This window comes from Telmatherina bonti, assembly GCF_933228915.1.
Source record: "Telmatherina bonti genome assembly, chromosome: 10".
Classification (NCBI taxonomy): Eukaryota; Metazoa; Chordata; class Actinopteri; order Atheriniformes; family Telmatherinidae; genus Telmatherina; species Telmatherina bonti.
In genome coordinates, this window is record NC_136628.1 from 31,330,465 (window position 1) to 31,357,135 (window position 26,671).

The following is a 26,671-nucleotide window of genomic DNA, read 5'->3' on the forward strand; positions in this document are numbered from 1 at the left end:
TACAGTATACACAGTTGTGCTCATATTTATTCATACCCTTTCAATAAAGAAAAGGCTGAATTTACAACAGTCACTTAAATAACTGGAGACTTAAAAAGGAACAATAACTAAAAAATTGCAAAAATATGAGTTAGTAATATAAGTCACTGGGTTTTTTTTTTTTTTTTTTAAATTTAATTGAGTTGAAGAAGAAAAAAAAACAAATAAATTGGTCCTGGACAAATTAGAGCACTTTTCTGATGAACAGTGGGAAAAAATACCTGTCAACAGGTGCAGAAGTCTGACTGAGAGGAACAGAAAACACCTGACTGGAGCGGAAACATTAAAGGATTGTTTAACAAAATATTAGTTCATGTGATGTAATATGTAATAAATTATCTTATTTGTTTGCTTTTTAAAAAAAATATTTCTATTGAACCAGAATTAGAAAATAATTTAATGATTTTAATCAAATTTTTATTTATCATTACTTTAGTTAATTTCATCTTATTTTACAGGCAGCTGTTTTTTTCCTTCTTTAATGAAAGGGTATGAATAAATATGAGCAAAACTCATATATATATATATATATATATGTATATATATATATATATATATATATATATATATATATATATACATATATATATATATATAGATAGATAGATAGATAGATAGATAGATAGATAGATAGATAGATAGATAGATATTTTTTAAAGTGCACATATGAGTTAAGATCACATTGGGTATTTTCTAATGAAAATCCATATAAAATATATAATATTAATTCTCACAGATGCAGATTTTCTGCTGTCTGAAGCATCTTCTTGTTGTAGCCTTGCTTTTATTGAAATTTTGTCAATGCCAGAACATGTAATTTTGTCAAGTGAGAATCTGACCAGTCAACCACTAATCATGTAGTCTACTTTGCAAATGTATCCTTTTATGAAAGAGTCAAGAATAAAGATATTACTGAAAGAAAACCTTAAGATTTCCTGTTTGCTGTGGAGGAAACACAACAACCATTTGGAATAATGTGCTCTGGTCAAATGAGAACAAAAATGATCTTTTCAGCATAAATGCAAAATGCCAGGTGTGGCTTAAAAAATAAGACCAGACATCTCCACTGTAACATGTGGTGATAGGAGCATACTGCTGTAGGGATAGTTTTGTTAAGAAACGATGGGGAAACTGATCAGAAAGATGGATGGAGTTTTATACAAGGTAATGCTGGAAGAAAACCTGTTAGAAGCTGCAAAAGACTTGAGACTGGGACAGTGGTTCACTTTCCAGCAGGACAGCAACGCTAAACATACAAAAAAACCAATAATTGTGATGTTTAGATCAAAGCATGTTCGAATGACCCAAAGTCCAGACCTACATGCTACCGAAATTTTGCAGACTTTGCTGTACATAGACATGTCTGAGCCAAGAGAGAAGAGAAGAAAAGGCAAAAGATTTCAGTCTCTGGATGTGCAAAACTGGTGGTTCTATAAGTAATAAGTCAAGGGGACTGAATAAGATTTTTGTAATGATAAATTTGAACGTTGCAGAATTTGCTTTCCACTTCACAACTATGCACCATTTTCTGCTGATCACCTAAAATATAGTCCAGTTTGCAGTTGTAATCTGACAAAAAATGTTCAAAGAATTTTAATACTTTTTCAAGGGACTATAAGTACTTATAGTTCATATTAATTCTTTTGTGTTGGTGTGCTTTATTAGTTTTCAGTCTAACCACTGTTTCAGGTTTCAATCCAAGTTTATTAACTGTGATAAAGCCAAAAATGCAATCATATTTATCCTATAACGTAATAAGTTACAAGGCTATTTGCTGATTATTGGTCTAGCATAAAACAAACAAAAAAAAAAACTGTAAAATGTAACAACTGCAGCCAATAATGTATTAATACATAAATAAGACTGCAGTTTTTAGAAATACATGATTTATTTAGCCAGTTTTCAGGCCAGTTTCCTTTTCAAAAATAAGCATTTTTACATGATTTGTTGCTACAGATTCCTATGGTGGGAAAGAGACTGAATGAATGAAAAAGGAAACCAATATAAACACGAGCACAGATCACATATATTGAATACTGACCAATTTTATTGAAATTAGATGTATTACTCTTACAAAACCTCACTCACAAATATCAGTCTGCACAAACACTATCCTCCTCTTACAATAATTGCACACTTTTTCAAAATCATTGCAAGTAGCTCTGAAGAGTGAGAAAAGGGTTTGTGGGGAAGGGTCACCAGGTGGCGGAGAACTTCTTGATGAACATTTAAGAGGTATTAACATTATGTACAGCCCAAAAACCAACCATCAAATGATCTTTGGAGATCAGTTATATTTCATTTTGCTCTCTGGGAAAAAAGGAGGTCCAATAAATGGAGGCTGATCACCCGTTCATTACGATATAAAGGCGTTACCAACATGACTCCTCCCTTTGCTGCAGAGCTTTGCATTGTAGTGGTTTAAAGTGAAATAAAGTATAGATGGAGCAGTTTGGCAGTGTCAATCTCACCGTCATCAACTATCACACAACCTGAAAGGGCAGCTTTTCCTTGGCTGGTGTCACCATGTGAACAACAACATCCGACAGTGGAGTGAGATTTTCCTTTGCGATGAGACACCAAGCAGAGTGATTTTGTTATTTGGTTTAAGTTATAAAATAAAACCAATCCGTTGTGTACCAGCAGCTGAAATGTTGATGAAAATAAAACGGTGCGAGTTACTTTAGATGGAAATAAAAGGAGAATAAAACAAAGAACAAAACTCCCTTTAAAGCTGTACAAGTCTGTTCCCGGAACTGCTAGGATACCAGCATCCACGTGCAAGAAAACATTCAACCTTTGAGGAAAGAATGCGACTTGCAACATGAAGAAATACACGCTGCAGGTAAAACATAACTGTGCTTTGCTACAAGATGCAATCCTTCTTTTCTTTAGCGTTAAAATCTATGATGTCTTGTGCTGTAATGTATTAAAGGAAAGTCACTCAAATGGCACGTTGTACAAAAATCTCATACCGAAATAAAATCCCAGAAGAGGAAAAAAAAAACAAAAAACGTCTTAGTTATTTGTGTTCAGAGTGTGAGGCACAGGTCAGTCAAATTTTGTGTCACACTGAAAATGTGTCAGGTGGGTGCTCCAAACGAACCACAACAAGGGCTGGAGATCCGGCGAAAAGATGTAAACCCTTCATCCTACAACATATAACTTCATTAAGGGAAATCCTTCCGGAAGAGTCACTTTATCACACGTGACGAAGACACTTGTTGGTTGCCGTGTTTTTATCCGTTGTGTGGCTCCGTCACTGGCTGGGCAGCGGTCTCTGGCGATTCGGGGAGGTGTGGGGCGAGGACAGTTTCTCTGATGAGGCTGACGTCGTCAGGGAGGACTGCAGGTGGACGGTCTTGTGGAAAAGCTTGTTGCTGATCAGCACAACCAGAGAGAAGAGACGCAACTGGAAGTGGCTGCAAAGGCAGAAATGTCACAAGAGACCAGTTAAGCTCCACGTCTGTTCATGCTTCGGTTTTAATATTGTTGTTATTGACACTCACTACAGCTTCGTTGGTGTCTTTGCCTCGTTAGCGCTGATGATGAACAGAGGGAAGAGGATGGAGAACAAGCAGCCACTACAAAACAAATAAAACAAAAGTTAAACCATAAAGATAAAAAAAATAATTTAACAAGCAAACATCCTTGCAAGCTTTATGGTCAGCTTCATTTTAGCTTGTTTTTCATGCAGTAGCACATTTCAGTTCACAGCACTGATTAGGTTCCCAGTCCTGCCAAATTCTCCACGTCCTGCCTTAAAAGTCCACTGGTGGCCTGATGAGAATAGGAATGATGTGGTCAAGGACACTATAAACTGCCAGATTTGATCATTTCCATATTTTAAATCGTAACTTGAGTGATACATATAAAGCTGAGACAGAGATCTAACTCTGGACCCGGTAGTTGTTGTGCTTAAAATGTTACAAATAATTTAAAAATGAGTCTATAAAGGTAAACAAAGTTTAAAGTGTCTCTGTTATGCACATTTCAGTTTAATTTATTTTAATATGCAAGTCACAAACTCCTTCATTCATTTTGTCTTGATCCTCTCAGATCAGCCTCTGCCAGAAACAAGCGAACAGAGAAAGCTCCGCCCTCTGCCAGCAGGTTGTGTCTGATTGGTCAACTGCTGGGAGTCGTTATACTGAGCAGTGAAGGTGGGCGTGGCTTCCTTCTTGTGAATGTGAACCTAGAGAAGATGACCAATCACTGAGTCCCTCCCCGGGACATCACTAAAATTTCAAAGTGGAAAAAACTCTCTGAAACTAATAGTTTCTGTCGCGTTTAGGTGTTAAAAAATGGCGCCGCTCATATGTCTGATGGGTATTCAACACTATAACACTGTAGAAAGCTCAGAAAACTAGAAACAGCTAAATAGAACAGCTTTAAAAGTGCAGAGAAACACAAACAAAAGTTCTATTATAATATGTAGGATGTGAACAAATCGTAATGGTGAGATTCATATGCAGTGATGGGGGTAACGCCTTACAGTAATAATTAGGGGTAGAAAAATGTAATCGACTACAGAGTTGAGTTGAGTTGAGTTCTAACTGATTGCAATCAGTGTATTTGACTCCATGTAAACGTAGCTACTGTTACGTTGTTATTAGAGAGCTGGGTGTTGTGGAGGCATTTCAGCCCAAGGCGAGTTTCCCTCTGGGACAGTAAGGTATATTTTAACATCTTTGTCTTCATATCCTTGATTAAAGTTAAAGGAATATGCTAATTTAATAAAAGCAGCAGTGACAGAACTAAAACAATCTGAACTTTAAGTTATGTTGCCATGAATGGATAAAATGATCTGAAGCTGGTTCATGCATCGGATTAGGTTGCATGAAGACACATCCGACTGGGAGGAGGCAGCAGACTCTGAACATGCTGCAGGGATTATATATGACTTTATGGACTGAAGCTGCTTCTAAATTCCCCAGAACTTGTCTTTTTCTCAAATTTTTTACCATGAAGTATTATAAATAGTTCAGTTTTTATCTATACGGTGCAAAATCCAGCATCAAGAATCTTCTAAGCATTGTGCCCAATTGAAGTCATAAGCAGAGAAATGGTGCTTTCAGGACAGTTGGCAGGCCTCCATCAACGGGGATTTGGAGCCAAAACGACACAACGTCATGAGGTACTTAATAACAGTCTCTTCAACAGTTCTCATAAATTATCTGTGCAGCACTTGAGAAAACATGGACCTCACTAACAAACATATTTGTTTTGTTTTTATCTCCTTAAAAAGCAGCACTGCACCTGATGATGTATGAAGAGGGCATGGCGGTCAGCAGAGCCATCGGCAAACCGAAGCCGAAGTAGTACGGCCAGTTCCTCTCAATGTTAGACAGCCGTTGGTGCATCTCAATGCCTTCAACAAACGGGACAAAACATGACTTTTTTAAAAATGCATTTGCTGTTCAAACAGTACAATTTAATAAAAAACATATATGTAAAAAACAATACAAAACAAAAACAAAACAATCATATCATCTCACCATGGTTGAACCAGCGATACTCAAAGCAGTACAGGGAGTAGAGCAGAGACATGTGGAGGAGGCTGACCATCTGTCCGATTGCATCGATGGGAAAAAGGCTAACTATCATACCCTAACGGACCACAAAGACACAAAGACAATTCAGTTCACCAGGAAAGCAGAAGAGGAAGTGCATGTTTGTGTAGAAATGAAGTCATGAGTCTGTACTTTATTTAAAAAAAAAAAAAAAAAAGACAGACAGATAAATAAATAAATGATTGGCAACTCTTAGTTCTGGATGTTTGAACTGCAGGACTGAAAGAGAACGATGCATGAATGAAAGTGTGTACCTGAATGAGGAAGAGTGCCTGGAGGAGGAGGTTAAAGAGCATGTCTGCGATGATCTTACTGATGCTGGGGAACGGCTGAGCTTTGCAGCCAGACACTTCAAAAGCCAAGTCTGCTATATCCTGCAAAACACACCCGACACTTTAATATGCGCTCCTGCATCCCGACTGCAACAAAACTGATTTTATATTTTACCATCTTCTTGCCTTAGAACAGGGCTACTCAATTAGATATTCAGGCGGACCAGATTTTCAAATAAAAAAATTATCAGAGCCAGTAAATAATGTAAGAGAAAATAAACCAGTAAAAAAATAATAAAAAAAAAAGAAAAAAAAAAAGACATTTACATTTTGAAAAATAAGTAGTTTATAAATTTTTTTGTTTTAAATTCAGTCCCAAATGACAAATGCACAAAATAAAATAATGAAAATTCCAGTCAGAGCCTATTTTTCTCCTAACTTTTAACAAAAAAAGGTAATTTTGAACTAAACTTCTCAATGTGGTGCTTCCTCACATTATAATCTTTAAACACTGCCACACACTCATTGCATATTAAACACATCAGTTTGGTGCTCGAATGTGACAGCAAAATAAACAAATACTTATCAGTCCAGACGGGGTTAAATCTGTGGTTTTTTTGTTGTCAATTTTGCGTTTTAGGACAGAGAGCGACATGCTTGCAAGCGCTACTCTTACAACTTCAAAACACAACAACAGTGCTGGGGTTAATGTTGCTAGGCAACCAGGTGTTGCATTCATGGTCTGCACAACTATAGGATTGTAGGCTATTTAATCAGCAAAGGGATGAATTAAGGTTCTTGATTAACATCTTTATTCTTTTACATAAGCTGGGCCACATAGTAGTTGGTTCTGGGCCGCATGTGGCCCGCGAGCCGCCATTTGAAGAGGCCTGCCCCAGAACTTGTCTTTATACCATTTTAACGCCATCTTTTGGAAACGGCACGTTAGGCTGTGCAGTGAAATCTAACATAGAAACAGTAATCTAACCTGGAACCAGATGGCGTTGACGATTTTGCTGAGGACGAACAGGGGGAGAACCCAGAGAGCGCTGAAGACGGAGGTCAGAATGAACTCTAACCAGGACCATACACTGCCATGGAGGGAGGGGTCACCTGAGAAAAAAAGAACACAACTCCATTTATTGACTGGTTGTTACAACATGCCAGACAGTTTGCCCCAGATTCAGCAGCAGCTATACATACCAATAATTTTTGCTGTGACAGTCTGCAGCAGTGGGATAAACACCCGGTAGAAGAGAAACAGACTGAGCTGGAGCGACAAAATAACATATGTAAGACGCACACACAACACAAAACACTGATCACAACCCTGTATTGGGATTTGAACATTTAATGGTCAGTAAAGTTTAATGGTTAAAAAAAAAAAAAAAAAAAAAGAATCATACAACATGGATAAAACAGGGTTATTTCCTAAATGATCAGAAAGCTGTAAAACAATGGAGGGACAGTGTTTAGCTGTTGTGGACTGTGACAAGCGAAAATAAAAGTGTTTACCCAGAACACTCCTCCATTCCAGGCACAGCACTGAAAAATCCTGCTGGCTACTCTTGGCTCACTGTAAGAGAAAAAGAATAAGGACAATAACCAGAAGCACTCGGAAAGAGCACACCTCCGCCAAGACGTGGGGTCAATCACCTGAGAGGAACTCCAACCCCCTCCACCAAGTTACTGACCCTATGCCAACACTGTTGTGTATATTTCACCATCTAGTTCCATCATCAGGATAGATGCTACATACTATTTAGAATTCATGATCCTGGAAACACCCTTAGACCCCAAGATAAAGCAAATGGCTATAATGGTCTTGAATTTAACGAAAACCTTTTTTTAAAAAAAAATAGTGACAACCTGGGTTAGCTTTTTTTATTTAAAAATCGAACATGTCATCCATTTTCCCACCGATTCTGAGCATCATCTGTTGAGTTACAAGCTGCAATGGCAAAATTATCTCTATGTAGCAGTAGTAAATAATCCAGATATTCCCTAACATGAAATTCTTTGTTCGTTATTTAATTTCTGACATTTCCTGAAAATTTAATGAAAATCTGTCCATAATGTTTGATTTATATATAGCAGATGAATGATGGTCTGGCTACTGTGTTGTTTTAACTAACTCAAAATTAAGAAAAATGACACGCAAAATAAGTTTTGTACATTTTTAGGGGGGGGGGGGGGGGGGGGGGGGGGGGGGGGTTTAATCTACAAAAATCAGCAATATGGAAGAATTGTAAAAATCGCAATTTAAATCGAATCGGCAACCAAAAAAATTGGAATTGAATTGGGACAAAGGCCTATTGTCACAGCCATCATCATCATCATCATCATCATCATCATAATAATAATAATAATGATAATAATAATAATAATAATAATAATAATAATAATAATCCTTCTATGGACGATACGTCTGTGTTTCTTCTTGCCTCAGTCTTTGAGGTGCATTTAAGTTATTGGAAGATCCTTGATGAGACCGAAAGCTAAAAATTTCAGGTTATTGTTAGAGGATATGTTCTGCTAATATGATTTGTACAGCATCATATGCAGGTGTTAACTCTGTTCACCTTTCATTGTATTTCTAGCACCGACTGATCCCATGTCCTTCCCAGAAATATGCAAATATTTCCAGTGTGGGATCAGCTGTGTGCGTTACGTGATGTCTTAAAAACATAGTGTATTGATATGTTTGACAGATGTAAAAGGTATTTGCAAAACTAAATCGACTCATTTGTTAATAGTTTTTTTTGCATTTGTTAGCCACACTGTATTTATGTGTGAGTGGTAAGAAAATATTCAAATCATGTTTCATCTGGATGTTGACTCCAGAGAAATCAGAGGGTTTCCGTTCATGGCTGCTCAGATTAAATTATCTGATAAAACTTATAATAGTTTAGATTTTGTTTTAGATCTTTTAGATTCAGAATCACCATAAAGACTGAGATAAGAAAATAGATTAAAAAAATTTAACCAGGTCTCATCTACATGTGCTATAAGACATGTTCAGTGGATTTATAGCCGAGTACCTATTTTCAAGCTGTCATTTTTATCGATTTGCAGAAAAATCTACTTGTTTCCCACCTTTAAGTAAACACAGCTGTATGATTGATGGAGCTTGTGGGAACAGCTGCACAGACAGATCTAAAAGGATCATGTGAGATGGATCTGTATGTACAAACTCCAAGAAAAACAGCTAATAAATGAAAATACAGGATTGATCTAATGTTGACATGTCAATGCTCAAAGTTAGGTGCAAGTGACTGAGAATTTCAAGCATAAGAACATATAAAAGATTATTCATACACACTTCTGAGGCTGGATGAGTCAGAAGATTTACAGAAGTAAAACAAACTCAAACCTACTTGTCCGGTTTGCGTTCCTCACTCTGTGCCCGTCTCTGTGCAAGGGCACTGTTCGCCCTTCTCCTCCGCTGCTCTTCCCTTTTCTGCTGGATGCGGGCATCCAACTTGGAGATCGTTCCAATCCCCAGTATGGAGTCCTTGATCCCCTAATAAGGCCAGATCAATAGGGAGCACATACGCAATATTTATTCAGTGCAGATTGCATCTGTACTGGAAAGTCAATACCCAAATTAACAAATTACTGGAAAGGTGAGAGTAATCAGGTAATGAGACTAATTGATCTAGAAACAAAGTGAACATCTGATGATGGTTAAATTATGCACACTGTAGAACAATCAGCAGTAAATACAGAATTCCAAATCATTTCTAGAGCTTATTGGATGCTTAGTGGATTTCAGCAAAAATTACTAGAACATATGAAACTGGAGAAAATTAGAACGAGTTGTAAGGATAACTTTTCTATTTTATTCTATTCTACAGTCATTTAGCAAACACTTTTCTCCAAAGCAGCTTACATCTGAACGCTACACTTTGCTCTGAGGAACAATTCAGAAATATAATTTTTTTAAAAAATCAAAAGGATTTTAAGTTGGATTTTAGGATTTACATTATATGACCTGAGAAAAGTGATCAGGTATAAACATTTTTTAACCAGCTTAGCTGAACAACATGCAAATGTGTATATGCCACTTCAAACTAGTGCTGAAAGATTCCATTTTAATGAATTAGTTTCATCTCGCTGTTCAAACACTACAGAGATGTGGGGTCATGTCATAGCTCATGAGTAAGAACAGCGTGTCTGTGTCTGCTGACCGTCGCAACATTATGGAGGAAGGCCCTGACGCTGTCTGTCATCTCTGGACCAGCTGCAGATCCATCAACTGCAGAAGGAGGGGGGGCTGGTGACCTGATGGTCTGCTCTCATGGCAGGGAGGGGCTCACAGAGTAACCTGACACAAAGCAGAACCAAAAAAAAAATGGGACATGAACAAATGGACCTAATGTTTTTTAACAATTATGAACAATGATGAATGAATAATTCTTTCTATTTTATAAACCCTATAAGGGAAATTCAGCTCTGCATTTAAGCCATCTCTGGATGTACATGAGAGCAGTATGCTGTCATGTTTTGGTGCCTGAAGAGCAGCTGGGAGGGGTTTGCTCCAACTGCTCTCATAGACATTATCAAATGATAATAACCCAGTGGTAAATGTCAGAAGTATGGCTTCACTGTGTGATATGCTGCGACTGGAACTGCTTAAAGGCACATTCTGTGCTGGGCTTAGTTTAATCGATTTTCATGCCCATGTCAGGTTGGGACATGCGAGGAAAAGTATCCAAAATTTATTCCAACTCTTTACACAATCAGCCCTTTATGCACCGTGGTCAGCAGTTTGTCCACATACATTCACAGGAATAACATTTTCCAGTATTATGTTTGAATAATTTACTTTTCCTTAAAGAACAGCATTAAATCCACATTAGTATATCATAAGTATTCAAAAAGCTTCATACTATTGAGACATTATTCTGATAACAGGGATGTTTGTCAACTATTTTGCTGATTCACTAGTGATGTAACTAACATCTCATCGACGTGATAGAATCACCAAAATGTGATCTGTGATCTGATTTTGTGACAGTTTTTCTTGCTGTAAATACTAAAGAAAGTAAATAACACCCCAAAGCAAAAACATGTCACATAAATATGACAGAGCAGTCTGACAGGACTTTCTGTCTCCAGCTCGAAAACTGAACTTAGGAGCAAAGCTTTTGTTTGTTTAAAACAGCTTGTTTTTGTTCTGATTACTTATACCCAACCAGCGAGTTTGTCACATTGCGAATTTATGCAACAATGTCACAAATGTAATTCTTAAACAAACTTTAGGGACAAGATGAAAATAAAATATTGGAGAATATTTCTAGGTTATAATGTTAAGTAAGTCAACGTTAGCAAGCTGCCTGGTTAGCTCAAATTGATGACAACGCTCGCTATGTGTTGGTGACTCGTCGATCTCACCCAAAAAGTATTGAAAATCTAATAAAAGAGGTGACTTCTTGTGTAAACTTGTCCACAGGATTAATTTTTATCAAATAATCTTTGACTTTCGGTGGTTTGTAATTAGTGAACTGCTAGCTTGTCTGTATGTTGCTAGCTAAGTGTTCACGCTTAACAACTAATTTAACTCTTTTTTTTTTTTGTCGAGACAACGCTTCAACAAGCCAGAAAAGTAAAAAATAACAAAGCACAGAATGCGCCACAGCATCTTGCTTACCTCATGCGACAGGTTCGGAGCTGTAACCTTGTTAATTTGATATTTTCCCCCGTTAATGTAACAACAACAAACACCGAACAGACACTGCCAGTAGCTAGGGCCGTGGAAAACAACATTGCGCAAGCTCCGACAGCTAAGCATTATGGGAAATGTAGTACACACGACTGAAACGCCAAATGCAAAAATATATTGCATTTAAACAGAAACAAATGCGTTAATACGGACATTCAGTATTCTCAAAAACAACCTTTATAGTGTTCAATTATAATAATTAGACTAAAAAGAATTGTTTTTTTAATAGAATTTGATTATGATTGTAATTTATTCCAAATATAAAAATAACAGAAGATGTAATCTGAGTTTAAGTGAAATTGTGTTCATAAAGGAAAATAGTTAATTATTTTTATGTGGTTCCTTTCACCGAAATAAATGTAAATAAAAGAATAGGTAGACATTAGTTGGACAAAAAACAGTATTAGTTACACATCAGTAATCTGTTTTAGAGGTGAGCTTGGCAGTATGGGCACTCCCTTGGAGGCGGTGAGTTTGTCAGGCGACCATCTGCGCTCAGATGTTGCTGTGAAATCAGTGGTTCCTGTGTTACTGACATCTCTCACACCACCGATGGTTGTCCTAAGGATAAGAAATACCCACAAAAGGAAATATGCACTCATTTGCTTGTGCATAGTTGGCTTCATCATGTACAAAAATCTCGGGTAAGTCTTCCTTAATTTAATATAATTGTTTGAACTGTTTTTAAAGCTGTTTGCCTTGCCACACTACGGGTTTGGTGACTTAGCCTGTAAATCTGTAGACTTGAAATCTCACATTTGTCTTAATAAATATAAACCAAAAGTAAGATTTTTCTTTTTAGTTAAACTTTAGCGAATTACTTCTCCTCTTTGTAAGTGAACTGGAATGGATTTAAAGATGACATTACAGATTATCAATTAAAATGCATAAAAAGAAGTTCAGATATATTCAACAGCTTTGCTTTTGCATACTCTTGTGCTCGTAGTCTTTTGCAAAACATTTTGGCAATTTAAGGCATCTGCAAATTCCTGTCAAGAATGTCATGCGGTCAGTTCAAGCACAATAACCCATGTGTCACATAATGTGATTGTGACATGAATAATCCACAACTTCTCCACCAGCAAACCAGCAAGCAATTGGAGGATAAGTAGAAAAGTTGGCCTGAGTGTCAACACGTCCCAGTTTACCCTGGAAAGAGAGCCGTTTTGCATCCTCGGGGGATCCATGCACTATTTCCGTGTACCCAGGGCATACTGGAGAGACCGCCTGATGAAGATGAAAGCCTGTGGTATCAACACCCTCACTACGTAGGAATACTGCCACTACATGTGTGTTTTACGTCACTAGATTTGACAACAGTTTGTTAACTGAAGGCATCTTTGCAGATCTGTGCCGTGGAGCCTGCACCAGCCAGAGAAGGGGGTTTTTAACTTCCACACACAGCTGGATTTAGAGTAAGAAAAGTGTTGTCTTAGTTGTCCTGAATACAGATCATTCATGATTAAATCCCATACAACTGCTTGTTGGTGTGTAAATCATGTGCTCATTAAGGAAAATATTGAACCTAAAAAAGTATCCATAATGAGATTTGCAACACCCTTGCTCTTCTTTCCTGGCTGTACTAACAGTAATGCCTGCTCGGAGGTGTTTTGGGAATACTCTGCTTTTCCTCTCTGCATCTAAGCATCTAAGCCCTGCTGCTCAAGGGAGAAACAGGAGTCCCTCCTGACAACAGCAGCATCTCTACAACAGCAGCAACTTATCAAGCAATTAACAACACTGTGGTGAGGAGTGAGGAGGGATGTGACTCCTCAGCTTGCCACTGTTGTTGCCAGGCATATTTCACACCTCGGAAAACCAGATTTTAAGTTTCACCACAAGTCTAAACCTCTGTGTTTGTGCAGAAATAAACAGTGTTTTTAATCTGTGTTTCAGAGCTTACATCAGTCTTGCAGCTGAACTAGGACTGTGGGTGATTTTGCGTCCAGGACCTTACGTTTCAGCTGAGCTGGACTTGGGGGGACTGCCAAGGTTGTTTGCACATCTATGAATACATTAAGGAAATCTGATTTCCTGAAAAAAAGATGCAAGTTTAGGCCTAAAGTATGAATGAATAAAGTTTATCAAGTAATTTAATTTAACACAGCAAAACAGAAACACTTTCTCTGAACCACAAAATGACATTTCTTCATTATATGAATGAAGTCAGGGTGAAAAAATTACATCTTTGTATGAAGGAACACTTGCTTAGTGTTTAAAGATTATTTGGTATATCAGACTCACTGTGGGCCTTTTGTTCTTGCAGCATCAGTGAAAACTAAGCTGCTTGTTGTCTTTCTTGCAGCTGGCTTCTCAGGGATAGCAGCATGAGGTTGAGGACGACTCACCCAGGCTTCATTCAGGCTGTCAACACTTACTTTGACAAACTTTTACCAAAGCTGGTTTCGCTGCAGGTAGCTTTTTAAAAATCAAGTAGGAAAACAAGTCTTTCATAACGACAGTATTGTTTAAATTATCGTTCCTACTGTAAATGATAATAAAAGAAATTGTGTTTGTGTTTTTTAGTTCAAGAAAGGAGGTCCCATCATTGCAGTGCAGGTTGAAAACGAGTATGGATCCTTTGCAAAGGACCAAAGTTACATGATTTTTATAAAAGAGGTAAAAAGCTTTTATTGAAATCCTCCTTGTGCCTGAACAGAGTGGAAGTGTTGCCCCCACCTGGTGATTCTGATGATTTTAACTTAAAATTTTCTTGCTATTTATGTGATTTTTGAAAGGCTTTACAGTCCAGAGGGATCAGTGAACTCTTGCTCACATCAGATAACCACAACACATTGAAGTCAGGAGGTGTTGATGGAGGTACTGTGTTGTAATACGCACACAAACATGCACGCATGCACACATGAACCTGTTATCTGTTGTGTTGCAGCTATCAGGTCAGTGAAGCTGCAGAAGCTAAATCAGAGGAAAATCCAGGATCTAAATGTTATCCAGGTGTGTGTATTATTTTTTTGTATGCGCTAACTGTCCTGAAACACAAGACATGAAATGAAAGTGTGAGCTGACACTCTGCCAATTTTTTTTACTCTGGTTTTCAGCCTAACGGCCCCTCCATGGTGATGGACTACTGGACTGGCGGGTATGATGTGTGGGGCGACCTCCACCATGTGCTTCCCCCAGAGGGTAACAAGACTCCATCCTGTTATCAGTGGTTTTTATAGATAAATGGGAATGTGGAGCGCTGGAAGGTGCTGGAAGAGGCTGAGTAAATGATTGTTTTGTTAGTTTGCCTCTTTGTAATAGACTTCACGCTTCCTCAGCCCATTGAGACACTCCTCAATGGTGCTACCATGGAAACCCATCTGTTTGTTTGCTAGTATAGACATATATAAAACACACATGCACTCATTGACAGCTTTATTAGATCCACCTTACTTGTGCCGTGTTGAACCGCTGTTGCCTTCTGAACTGGCTTAATTCTATGAGGCATATATTTCACAGATAGTTTGCTTCATTTACATGATAGTATCACATAGTTCAGGGGTGTCTTGCAGGTTTTTGATGTATCCCAGTCCCAACACAAACTGGTCTAAATTAAATGGATCCACCAGCCAGTGAAGTTCTGCTTAGTGACTGTTTAATTTGAGTCTGATGTGTTGGAAGAGGGATACATGGAAAAGCTGCAGGATTGTGGCCCCTGAGGACTGGAGCTGGACACTCCTGACATAGTTGCTATTGGCTGCAAATCTCCTGGTTCACGACATTGTAAAGCTGCTCCGAGCTGTTGACAGAGAAATGGAAGTAGCTATCAGAAGATGCTACATTGTGGTCATAAAGGGATAGACATTGACAGCGAGAACACTCAGGTAGGCTCTGATGTTTAAGCAAGACTGAACTAGTACTAATTGGCCCAAAGTCTGCCAGGAACACACCATAACACACACCTAGGATGTGGATACATGTAGGATGGATCAATGCTTTCATGCTGCTTACACTAACCCTCCATTTTAAATGTTGAAGGGAAATCAAGACTTGTCAGACCAAACGTTGTTTTTCCATCTTATTTTGTCCAGTTTTGGTGAGTTTATATAAACTGTAGCATCATTTTCTTTTTTTATCTGACAGAAGGGGCACCTGGTGTCGTCCTCTGCAATGTGTTGTGCGTTCAGAGATGGTATTCTGTGTATCTTGGTTATTTGAGTTACTGTTTTCTATCATCATGAATAAGTTTGTCCATTCTCTTTCTGACATTAGAAAGGCATTCCCCCAGATTTTTGATTCCCATGCCACGTTTAAAGTCACTTAAATCCCTTTTCTTCCCCATTCTGATGCTCAGTTTTAACTTCAGCAAGTCATCTTGTCCATGTCTACATGACTTAATGTATTGACATGGTGCCATGCGTTTGGCTGATGAGTCATTTATGTTTATCCACTTCAGGAAAATGTATATTTTAAAACTTTTCTAATCAAATTTGTCAATCATATCTGACTTGAACAAGTCTCGATTACATGTTCTCAGTGACAGAATGAAGTAGTCAGGTCAAATTGAACCTCATCTGTATGCCATGGCGATGTTAGCATTTACTGTTTGATATTATTATATCAGTAGGATATTCATCATGATTTACCGCTATCTGATAAAGTCAACATTACTCAGTGCAAATAGGAGGTGATCTTAAAGTATGAAGATTCTTTATGTGCTTCAAAAGATTTTTCATTTGATAAAAATGGGGGAAAAAAAATCTATTTTTTAAAAAGTTTTCTATCAAAATGACCATAATCGCAGATGTTGACGATAGTTACAGCAGTGTTTCTGTTACGAGCAGCTAAACCTCCACCATAATGAGCTGCCAAACTGGAAAAGGGATATTTCATCTGGTATGAGTGGTTCTAACCAGGGGGGAAATGTAACAGCAGCAGAGCCACCTGCTTGTTTGGACTCAATTATTTTACACTCGCCCCCTGAAGAGCAGGTTATGAAAGGCGTAAATGAAAGAGTAAGCTGCTTTACTGCTTCCCTCAGTAGAAATATGCAGAATGTGACGTTAGATGTTGCACCTCATCTAATAGTTTTATGGTGAGTAACACATGTACTATGTGTACTGGCTTGTTATCCATTAATGAGTCCAACTGAGAACAGTACCAAGCAACAAAATGTATGAACTTACTTTAAATGGAAAGTGGACTTATCTTATGATCCATGCCTTTGCCCCTGATAGTAACCGGTAGTAGTCGCTAGGGATTAGGTGGTGGCTTCTTGCCAGTAACCCCAACTTGAATCAAACCAGTATTGAAAATGAATTTGTGGATAGATGGATGGTTACCGATAGTAAAGTCTGTTTGAAGTGCGGCACCTAATAATTATAAATACCTGCCAAATTTCACGAATTGTAACTCTGTTACAGTCCTTTAAAAGTCCTTTAACTGCCTCTACGTGGCAAATATTGCTGAGTTTTAGAGAAAGACTACTGATTTTCTGGAGTTTTATAAAACATAATGAGCATGTGTGTAGAAAAATTTGATTTAGACCGCTGAAGAAAAGTTTTACTGGATTAATCAATACTAAAGGAAGTTAGCATGCCATAAAACTAAGGTTATGTCCACTTGTGATGATTTAACTTGTGGAAATGCTGAACTCAAACTATGACGAGCAAGAAAATATTACAATTTAAATTGCAATTGAACTGATTTTACATTTCCCACAAAGGCGATGTGTTGTCAACAAGTAGCACTACACACACACCATCCAAGGCTAGAGTACAAATACCTAATGAACACAGCAAATTCAGAAGCACCAAGACTAAGTTTAACTCCCCATCTTGCCAGAATACATGGATAACTTAGTCTTTGATTAACTCTCCATTATTGTAGTGGAAGAATAATTCTAATACTTTAATAAGTAGCAATAAAATGTTTAATAAATATAATAAAATAAAATAACTATTGTCCCCTAATTACTTCAAATTAATGTGAAATACATTAAGAAATTTCATCAACTCAAAAATACAGCATTTAAGCTATTTTCTTTACCAACAACTATTTAAAAAATACTGTACTTTTCTTTGACTTTTGTGACTTATTAAACAGCAGAGATTCTTTCTGACCTTTGTCACACAGTAGATAACACAGAAGAGGCCACAGGCTATTTTTTTTATTTTTTTTTTTACCTCAAATTCCTCTAATATGCAGTAAAGACAGGTTTGTACTGTGGCCTCACAGCAAGAAGTTTGCTGGTTTGAGCCTCATGCTGTGGGAAGGTTTGAATGATGGCCTTTCTGTGTGGACTTTGCATGTTCTCCCCGTGTATGCGTGGGTTCTCTCTGGGTACTCCGGCTTCCTCCCACCGTCCAAAGACATGCATGTTGGGTTAATTGATTACTATAAATTATTCACACTATGCTTTTTGCATGGTTAGTGCCATCTCCATGCCAACAATGAAAATGCAAATGTTAACGTCAGAGTCACACCACCTTTGCATGACTCGCTTTTGCACCTGGCGAAACCTGTCTTTAACGCTGAAATGGTTTTTATTTACATGTTGCACAGGTGCTCTGACTGTAAACTTTATAAGGAGAAGAAATGGGAGTATGTTGAACTTCTCTCCAGATATGGTGTCCACCGTGAGGGAAATCCTGAGGCGAGGGATGTCTGTCAACCTGTACATGTTCCACGGAGGATCCAGTTTTGGCTTCATGAGCGGCGCACTCGCTGAACCTTCCTACAGAGCTTTAGTGCCCAGCTATGGTTTGTTCTGTTCTGTTTGCTCTACTGACCAGAGTAGCTGTGACTTCAATGCAAATTCCCAGAATTCAAAGATTTGGTTAGAATAAATGAGCTCCTCTGTTTCAAACCAGGATGACGTTGCACATACTTGAAGTTTACTTAACAACATTGATCATGACACCCAGCAGGTGGTAGTAAATGACAGTACATTTCACTGTATACCTTCCAGATTACGACGCTCCCTTATCTGAAGCTGGGGAATATACTCCAAAGTACCATCTCCTAAGAGATTTATTTTCTCGATACAACAGTAAGTTAAGTATGACACTAGAATACATAAATAAATAAATTTCTCTTTATTTCTGATTGGTTTTGTTCTGTCTGTGCAGAAAAAGGAGGCAGTTTACCAGACATACCAGCCCTGCATTACAGGGAAGCTTATGAACCAGCCATCATGTACCAGCATCTGTCTTTATGGGACGTTTTGAGCTTCACAGACAGAGTATGTTATGTATAAAATAATCTCTAAGAGACACCATTCAATATTGAAAAGGATTTTGCTTTCCAGTTATATTAATAATTTACATTTTCTCTGCAGCCTTTTAAATCATCCAGGCCAGTAAACATGGAGAATCTACCTGCAAATAACAGGAACGGCCAGTCCTACGGCTACACCCTGTATGAAGCTACAATCACTAGTGGGGGATTATTAAAGTCAGGAGATAATGTCCGAGATCGTGCCCTGGTAAGTCATTATTACTGCAATGGAAGGTGTCACCTCAGACCTTTTATACTCAAAATAGGCGGTCTTACTATTCTCAATTGATCCCAAATGCATTTCTTGTTGCTGAAATAAAATTTGAAGGAAAGCCAATGAGAATCTGGAAACCACTCGTATCCACGGGTTACAGAAAAAGGCAGAGAAAAGTAACAAGAATGCTAGAATTAGTGGGAAACAGCTAGCGTGATGAAGTCTAAAAACAGGCCTGCATCAGTGGAACAAACATGAGGGGGTGTGTCATACAAATCCATTAAAAAATTATGTTGCACATTGATTAAAGGAAAATGTATTCATTCAACATATTTTCTATACAACTTAGTGCAGTTCAGGGAAGCTGGAGCTTCCCTTCCAGTAAGTGAGAGGCAGGAACAACCTGGACAGGTCAGGTCATTTATTTTCCAGAAAGAAATGCTAAGTGTGAAAGACAAACCATGCAGCTGCTTTGTTGGGAACTAGTGGAGTGTTGGCTGAGCTAGCACCTTCTCACCAAGGTAGTCCGGCTGAACAAGTGTCAGAACTGGCCTGTATATGACTGGCGTCTGTGTCAGTGGGTCACTCTGCAAGGGGATCCTGCAGTCTATATCTTGTCCATAGCAGCTGGTTGGTCAGAGCTTGAAATCCCAGTGTCATCTATTAAGTTATTTTTCTTTAGCCATCTTATAATGTCCATTTTCTTTGCAAGAAAGGCTTAGGCTGCTGACCCTGTGACCTGACCCTGGTTAAGCAGCAGAAAAGGATTGGATGGATGATAAAATGTTACAAGAGGTGGAAATACAGCACACATTCCTAATGTAAAGCTAACTTTTTTCTCTATTTATTTTTTCTTGAGGAGGAGGCATTCCAGGTGGCAACACCACACTATGCTCCTCAGTATGCAATGAATGCCCAGTTTTCTTACGAGCATTTGCAAAAAATGACACAGGTCTTGTGGTTATCTTCACAATCCTTTAAAAAGTCACAAATGTCACTTTATATGCACATCCCAAGTTAAAATGTCGTGCTGTGGTTTAGTATCCTGGGCCTGTGCTGGTTTGGAATTAACCCCTTAATGCATTAAATTATTTGCAGTTGTGTATCTATAAAATAAATAAAGAAAAGTTGAGGAAAAATGAAAAGAAAATTAAAATAAAAGAAATAAAAGAAAAATTTAAAAGTTGATATTAAATAAATCTGAGATGGACTGGTGACCTGTGCAGTGTTTACCCCGCCTCTCGCCCATAGACTGCTGGGATAGGCTCCAGTTTCCCCGCAACCCTTAATCGGACGATATTGATTAAGGGTTGATCATTTCGATAATGAAATAAAATGAGATATTAAAAAAAACTGATAACTGAGGGGGTGTCCTCTGTGAGTGAGGGGGCGGTGGACAATCGGTCTGGGATTCCCCTTCTGCCGCCCCGCCTCCTCTTTGTCCTCGTGCCCCCCTTCTGCATGTGGTGAGTTGGTCCCCTCTTGGGTCGGTGATGACTCTCTGGTTAGAGTCGCCGAAGGCTCTGGTTACGGGGATGGCTGTCCCCGGCTTGTCCTGGTCCTTGGGGGGCCCTGGGAGTAGGGGGCATGCCTAGTGCCGCGGGCGGCTCACCTTCTGGAGGAAAGCTCACTTTCCTCCAGACTTAAATCCCTCAACCCCTCTTCCTCCCCGCTCCCCATCACACACAGGCAGGGTATTGGGAGGTGTGCACGTGGCGCTGGGTGGTGAGAAAGGCCATCAAGGTGGTCTTGATCGCTGCACCCAGCCTCGGCTCACCTCCCAGTTTTAATTACACTTAGACACCAAACACCAAAACGCTGACGACTCACATGATTAGGGGGAAGAGCATGCGGTGTATGGTGGGCGGGGCTGCTTAGGTGGTCCCTCTCCCAACACCGCGTGGCACTTGTAGGGGGGGTGTATATGCGGAATGGGATGTGTGAGTGAGGGTGAAGTTTGGAGGGGGGCTATGGGTGGTGGAGGGGTATTTGGTGGGGCATGTGTGGTTGGGTAGAAGTAGAGGGATGGGGTGGCGGGGTGTGAGTGTGTGTGTGTGTGTGGGGGGGGGGGGGGGGTGAGCGTGTGTGGGGGCGGGGGCGATTGGGGTTCGTGTGACTTGGTATGGGTGAGTGAGTAGAGGTGGGGTGGGGTTGTATATGTGATGGATGATGTGCATGGATTGCAGAGGGTTGTGTGGATGGGGGTTGAGAGGGGAGTGCGTGTTTGGGGGGGGGGGGGGGGGGGTATGCATGTATATGTGTGAGGGGAGTGCGTGTTGGGGGGGGGGGTATGCATGTATATGTGTGTGTGGTTTGGTGGTGGGGGGGTGGTGTCCTGTACCCGGGGGCGCAGCTGGTGCGCTGGGGTGCGACCTGGCTGCCGCTGGGTGGCGGTCTGGGGATCCAGGTCCTCCGTCGGTGTGGGCTGTGCCCTCTGCCTGCGGGGATGGGGGGCTGCTCACGGGCTCTTGGGGCCCTGGGGCCTGCGCTCTGTCTGCCCTAGGTGGCCGGTGCCCGGCGGGATCGGCCCTTGCCGGCCTGGGCCTGCTGGGGCCTGTTCCCCCTGACTGCGGGGGACTCTGGTTGGGCACCTCCTTCGCCACCTCCTGGGCAGATGCATGGCTGGCTCTGGAGTGGGGGGGGGTTGGGATCTGTACCTGGGGGTGACTGTCGGTTACCCGGGTCTCTGGGTTCTCCTGGCCTTCCTCTAGCTGTAGGCGGGCGGGGTCACATTGGCATGATCACTCTTCTCTAAACACGTTCCACTCTGAATGTTCTGCATGAATGTTCTGCATGTGTCACAGTCACTGAGTCATCCAGCAAGTTTATTCACTAACAGCAGGTACCTCTCTTTCTGTCTTTTTGACTTAACTTGCTAGTTTCTGGTCCTCATGATTGTCAACGGTTTTGTTCTCCACGAATCTAGAGTTGGCTTGTGTGGGTGTATATATTTATGTGTGTGGGTGGGTATGTGTGTGTGTACTTATGTGTATGTGTATGTGTATGTATGTGTATGGATATGTATATATGTATGCATATGTGTGAGTGTATGTGTATGTATGTGTATGTGTGTGTATGTGTATGTGTATATGTATGTGTATGTATGTGAGTATGTATATGTGTATATATGTATATATATATATATATATATGTGTGTGTGTATGTATGTGTATATGTATGTATGTATATCTATCTTTATGTATGCATGTATGTGTACATGTGTGTGTATGCATGTGTATGTATGTGTATATGTATGTATGTATGTATATATGTATATATATCATGTATGTGCGAGTGTATATACATATATATGTAGGTGGGTATGTATGTGCATATACATGTATGCATTGATCTCTTTCTTTTGTTTTTTTTTGTTGTTTTTTTATGTTCTCTTTTCTGTTCTCTTTCTGCCCCTTTCCTGTCCTTTCCGGTCGGGTCCAGCAGCATAAACTCTGTAATACAAGCTATTATCCAAAACAAATTGAAAAATAAAATAAGAATCAAGAAATACAAGGGGATCATTACATCTACAAAAGTTCCCCTTGGCAAAATAAATTTGCTCAGCAGAACACAGCATCCAGAACATCAGTCTGCTTGCTTAAATGCTGGACAAGACAAAAAAAAACAAAAAAAACAAACAAACAAAAAAAAAACCCTGATAATTGAAAAATGTAGATAAATAATAATTACAAAAAGAAACACATACATAAGATTAAGTAAAATCAAAGAGAAAAAATTAATAAGCTTGATTAATAGAACAAAAACAAACAAAGCCCAGAAAGAGTTTTAAGCAAATTTGCAACAGGTCTTGAAGCTGGGGTAGGAAATGTTGCTCAGAGACATTATTTTTTTACTCTGTGTTCTAACTAAGTGGTTCCTCACGCTGATAGTAGTCTGTACATTTTGTAATCATGACCAATAAGAAATCTAGTCAGACCCCTCAGTTTACTGTAAATCTGTAAAAACTCTGACTAATCAAAATGTTCGGGTCAAATTGAAATGGTTCATTTCTTATATTTTGTAAGCTTCTTCACGGCTGAAAAAATGCAGGAAGGATTTCTCCGACCCAGCTCAGTTTATTTGCCTCCTCCCACTAAACAGCCGAGAAAGAGAAAATCATTGGTGGAAAAATTTGCGGACTAGAAAATCACTCAGAGAGCGCAAACTTTCACCATAGCATCTAAAAAATTCCTGGATCCAAACAGTGATCCGGATCACCACTAAAATTAAACCTGTTCTTCCTTTTCGCAAATCAAACAACTCCTGAAAATTTAAATCAAATATGTCAATAACTTTTCGAGTTATCTTGAACAAAAACAGATAAACGCCGCTAAAAACATCACCTCCTTAGTGGAGGTAAGAAAAAGCCTTGGATCACACAAGGAGCAAAACCAGAAGGGGGGGAGCCAAGACAGGGCGCCATTTTAGCATCTTGTTAGCTCCCCAACATTACCTACCCCGGCTTTAAGTTTCTCTGAGCTTTTAACCCACAGTTAAAATAAAAAAAAAAAATAGTTTCAGTTTTCTCATCTGCAACAATCATTTCCAAAAAATTGTTGTAGAAAAAAAATTTTCTACAACATTATATTAAAATATAATGTTTGAGGACATACAATGCATGTATGGGATGAAAAAACAGAGTGGAGATAGTTTAGAAACGCAGTCATTTCTATATTTCTTTTATGCAATTATTTGACAAAGATCTTTGTTGCTTCAGGTGTTTGTAGACAGAAATTATATTGGACTCTTCAAGCGCAAGACCCTGGAGCTGGCTGTTCCTGATGGTCAGGTATGAAAAAACAAAGCCAATGGTTTTACTGGCTGTGATGGAAGCTGAAGAGGCGACTCAGCGGGTGTCATATATTATTAAAATTATTGATACAACTGATCTCTACAGGGACAACGTACCTTAAGTTTATTGGTGGAAAACTGTGGACGAGTTCACCGTGGAAGGGACCTTGACAAACAACATAAAGGTGACTGACAACAAAACCTGCAGTTCATTGCTGTCTGCTCACTGGGTAATGCACGAGTCAATTTTGATTTGTGCTCTTGCAGGACTAGTGGGAGACATTTTATTAAACAATACTCCCTTGCGGGATTTTACAATATACAGCCTGGATATGAAACCCAGCTTTATTGACAGGTTTGTACAATTCATTGCATATCACAAGCTGTATATCACTTTAATTTGTCTTTAATAACGTGTTTGAGGAAGACTTATTTCAGTCTCTACCAGGCACCGTGGAAAAGTCTACCTGAAAGTCCCAGTTTTCCTGGATTTTTCATGGGGAGGCTATTTGCATATGGGTATCCAAGTGACACATTTGTGAAGCTGCCAGTAAGTGAAATTAAAATACAAATGTTTTACCTAAATTATCATGTGTTAAAGTGCATAAATAAGTCGCAGAAATAGCAGAAATTGTTGAGAAAAACAAACACTTAATAGTCAATACTATCTCTGTAAGTAAAGATAAATATATTCCAACAAATCAGCTCCATAAATGACATTTTATGGGCATTTTCATAAATGAAAAAATTGAAAACAAAAAGTCCAGTTCATAGAAACTTCGCCCATCTTTTACCCATTCAGCTGTACAAATGTTTAATGATGCTTGGAGAGGCCATTGGTAGCAGGTATCAGTTAGCAGTTAGCTTACCACCATTTAATGTGGAGTGAATGAATAATGGTTTCAATGTAATGTGCTTCCAGCACCTTGAAAAGTGCTGTAAAAAAATGAATCCATTATTACTGATTTCACTTTGTACAAATGTTTTTCTAGTTTCTTATTTAGGGTAATCTTACCAATTTTAATTTTCTTGCTGCACTGACAGATTAATATAGTCTGAATCCTCTCAAATCAAGTCTTTTATCCTTGCATTAAGATTGCTCATTTTTGCACAGCACTGTGAGAAAAACAGGGTTCCAGATTTGGTGCCATAAAGACTCTTGCTGATGGACAAACTGGATAGCCTTTGCTACTTGGATGTTTTCTTGTGTTAAATTTTTAAACGCTTTAATAACTAACTAACTGACTATCTAAATAAATAAATGAATAAACTCCTATTAGTCACAAAGTCTACCTTTTATAATCATTAAAGCCAACAATTTCTCAACTTTATTCTTCTATTAAAATTCTAGATTTGGTAAAATGTTTATATAATTTACTTGATTATGCATTTTTGGGGTCCACAGGGCTGGGAGAAAGGTGTTGTGTTTATTAATGGGCTGAATCTGGGACGCTACTGGTCAATAGGCCCTCAGCAGAGTCTTTACCTCCCTGGACCCTTTCTCAATAGCGGAATCAATCAGGTAAAGAGGTGAACAGACAAGTTAAAGGAATAGTTTGATATTTAGGTCCAACTAAGTGATATCATCATGCATTTATTATCAATAGGTCACTTTCAAGTCAGGTCCAGGCACTGATAAAAAATAATAAAAATAATAAACATCATAAATATAAAAAGCATAATGTTTTTTCACACTGTTCTTTGAGATATACATTCTGCTGCTTAAACACATCCAATAATAACTGGTTCAAGCACACAGTAGTAAAAAAGTTTCGTGACCATTCCTGCGGTGATGTGCTTTTTATCATAGTTTTAAAGATAAGTAAACAAGTATCTCAAGAAAATCAGAAAATCTCAAAATAACATGATAGTTGATCCTTATCTGCATGTAATGATGCTATATATGTTTTTACGCAAGGCAGTTCTTAGCTTTATTAGAACAGGGACGTTGCAACGAAAACATTATTTATTTAAATATTATTGGGTTTCTCTGAAAAAAGATCATGTGCTGTACTGAAAATGATAAAATATGACATGTTTGACACCGAATAAATCATCAGTATGTTCATTGACACATGAAATCCGGGAAACCTTGTCTTGAACTTTTACCCTTGCAGCAAGTCACTAAAACTACTTTAGCCAAGATTAGCTTTGCATTACTAAAGCTAGCATAGACAAGGCTAGCCTAGCATCAGTACAGCTACAGACGTAAATTGACAATTGTTTTTCATTATTTAGGTGACTATCTCCTGATGGACAAATCAAGTGTAAAATCTGAAATGGCTTTGTAACAGATAACAGGATCATGTTTTTTTTCTTTTTGATGAACCGTCGTTAGCTATTTCCTCTGAACTATGCTAGTGTGCTAGTTTTAGCTTCAAAATTACCCCTTTGTTTTTTCTTTGAATTATGTTTATTTATTGGATTAATGACATATATTGTACATAGCTTGTGAAAGTACAATAAAGGTCAGAGTAAAATGTTCACTACACCTCCATTTCACCTTTTGTGTTCATTCATTCAGGTGATTGTTTTTGAAGAGAAAGAGGGAGACTACAAGGTCAACTTTGAGGATGCACCTGACCTGGGCATGGCAGCAGAAATCCAGTGAACATTGTTGGATCCTGTTTTGGAATTATATTTAATAATAATGTTTTGCTCACAACATCTGGTCAAAGTCAAAAGAAAAGATATCAATGTGGCCAATGTATATTACACTTTTCAAACATACAGTCCAACCTTTAACAACAATGAATGACGCAGTTACATTTTTTTAAGAGCATCATTTTTATCTCTAGGTACAGTACCTTTGGTTACAATAACTTTTAACACACAA

At 38.6% G+C, this 26,671-nt stretch overlaps 2 protein-coding genes across 2 annotated transcripts; one reads left to right on the top strand and one right to left on the bottom strand.

Annotated features, from left to right (window-relative positions):
* Positions 1-2,019: 2,019 nt before the first annotated feature.
* On the bottom strand, positions 2,020-11,651 carry ei24 (EI24 autophagy associated transmembrane protein). The gene is made up of 11 exons (XM_079248017.1): positions 11,538-11,651; positions 10,075-10,211; positions 9,262-9,407; positions 7,400-7,460; positions 7,088-7,154; positions 6,873-6,997; positions 5,867-5,986; positions 5,538-5,649; positions 5,299-5,410; positions 3,549-3,623; positions 2,020-3,461 (listed from the first exon to the last, which is right to left on the bottom strand). Exons 2-11 carry the CDS (start codon positions 10,114-10,116, stop codon positions 3,299-3,301), a joined length of 1,023 nt encoding a protein of 340 aa, XP_079104143.1. The 5' UTR covers positions 10,117-10,211; positions 11,538-11,651; the 3' UTR covers positions 2,020-3,298.
* Positions 11,652-12,161: 510 nt separating this feature from the next.
* LOC306761837 (beta-galactosidase-1-like protein 2) lies at positions 12,162-26,446 on the top strand (the record flags this gene model as incomplete). Its single annotated transcript, XM_079248144.1, has 19 exons — positions 12,162-12,253; positions 12,692-12,877; positions 12,956-13,024; positions 13,506-13,601; positions 13,915-14,023; positions 14,136-14,228; positions 14,348-14,429; positions 14,500-14,564; positions 14,669-14,753; positions 18,177-18,314; positions 18,523-18,603; positions 18,683-18,795; positions 18,892-19,038; positions 23,762-23,833; positions 23,942-24,020; positions 24,103-24,190; positions 24,274-24,385; positions 25,241-25,357; positions 26,360-26,446. 19 exons carry the CDS (start codon positions 12,162-12,164, stop codon positions 26,444-26,446), a joined length of 1,911 nt encoding a protein of 636 aa, XP_079104270.1.
* Positions 26,447-26,671: the final 225 nt, after the last annotated feature.

Coding starts and splice junctions, on each gene's coding strand:
- ei24 (XM_079248017.1), bottom strand. CDS start 10,116: ATGACAGACAGCGTCAGGGCCTTCCTCCATAATGTTGCGACG. Junction 7,461..9,261: donor GAGGAACGCAAACCGGACAA/GTAGGTTTGAGT, acceptor TTTCTCTTACAG/TGAGCCAAGAGTAGCCAGCA. Junction 5,987..6,872: donor TCAACGCCATCTGGTTCCAG/GTTAGATTACTG, acceptor TGTGTTTTGCAG/GATATAGCAGACTTGGCTTT.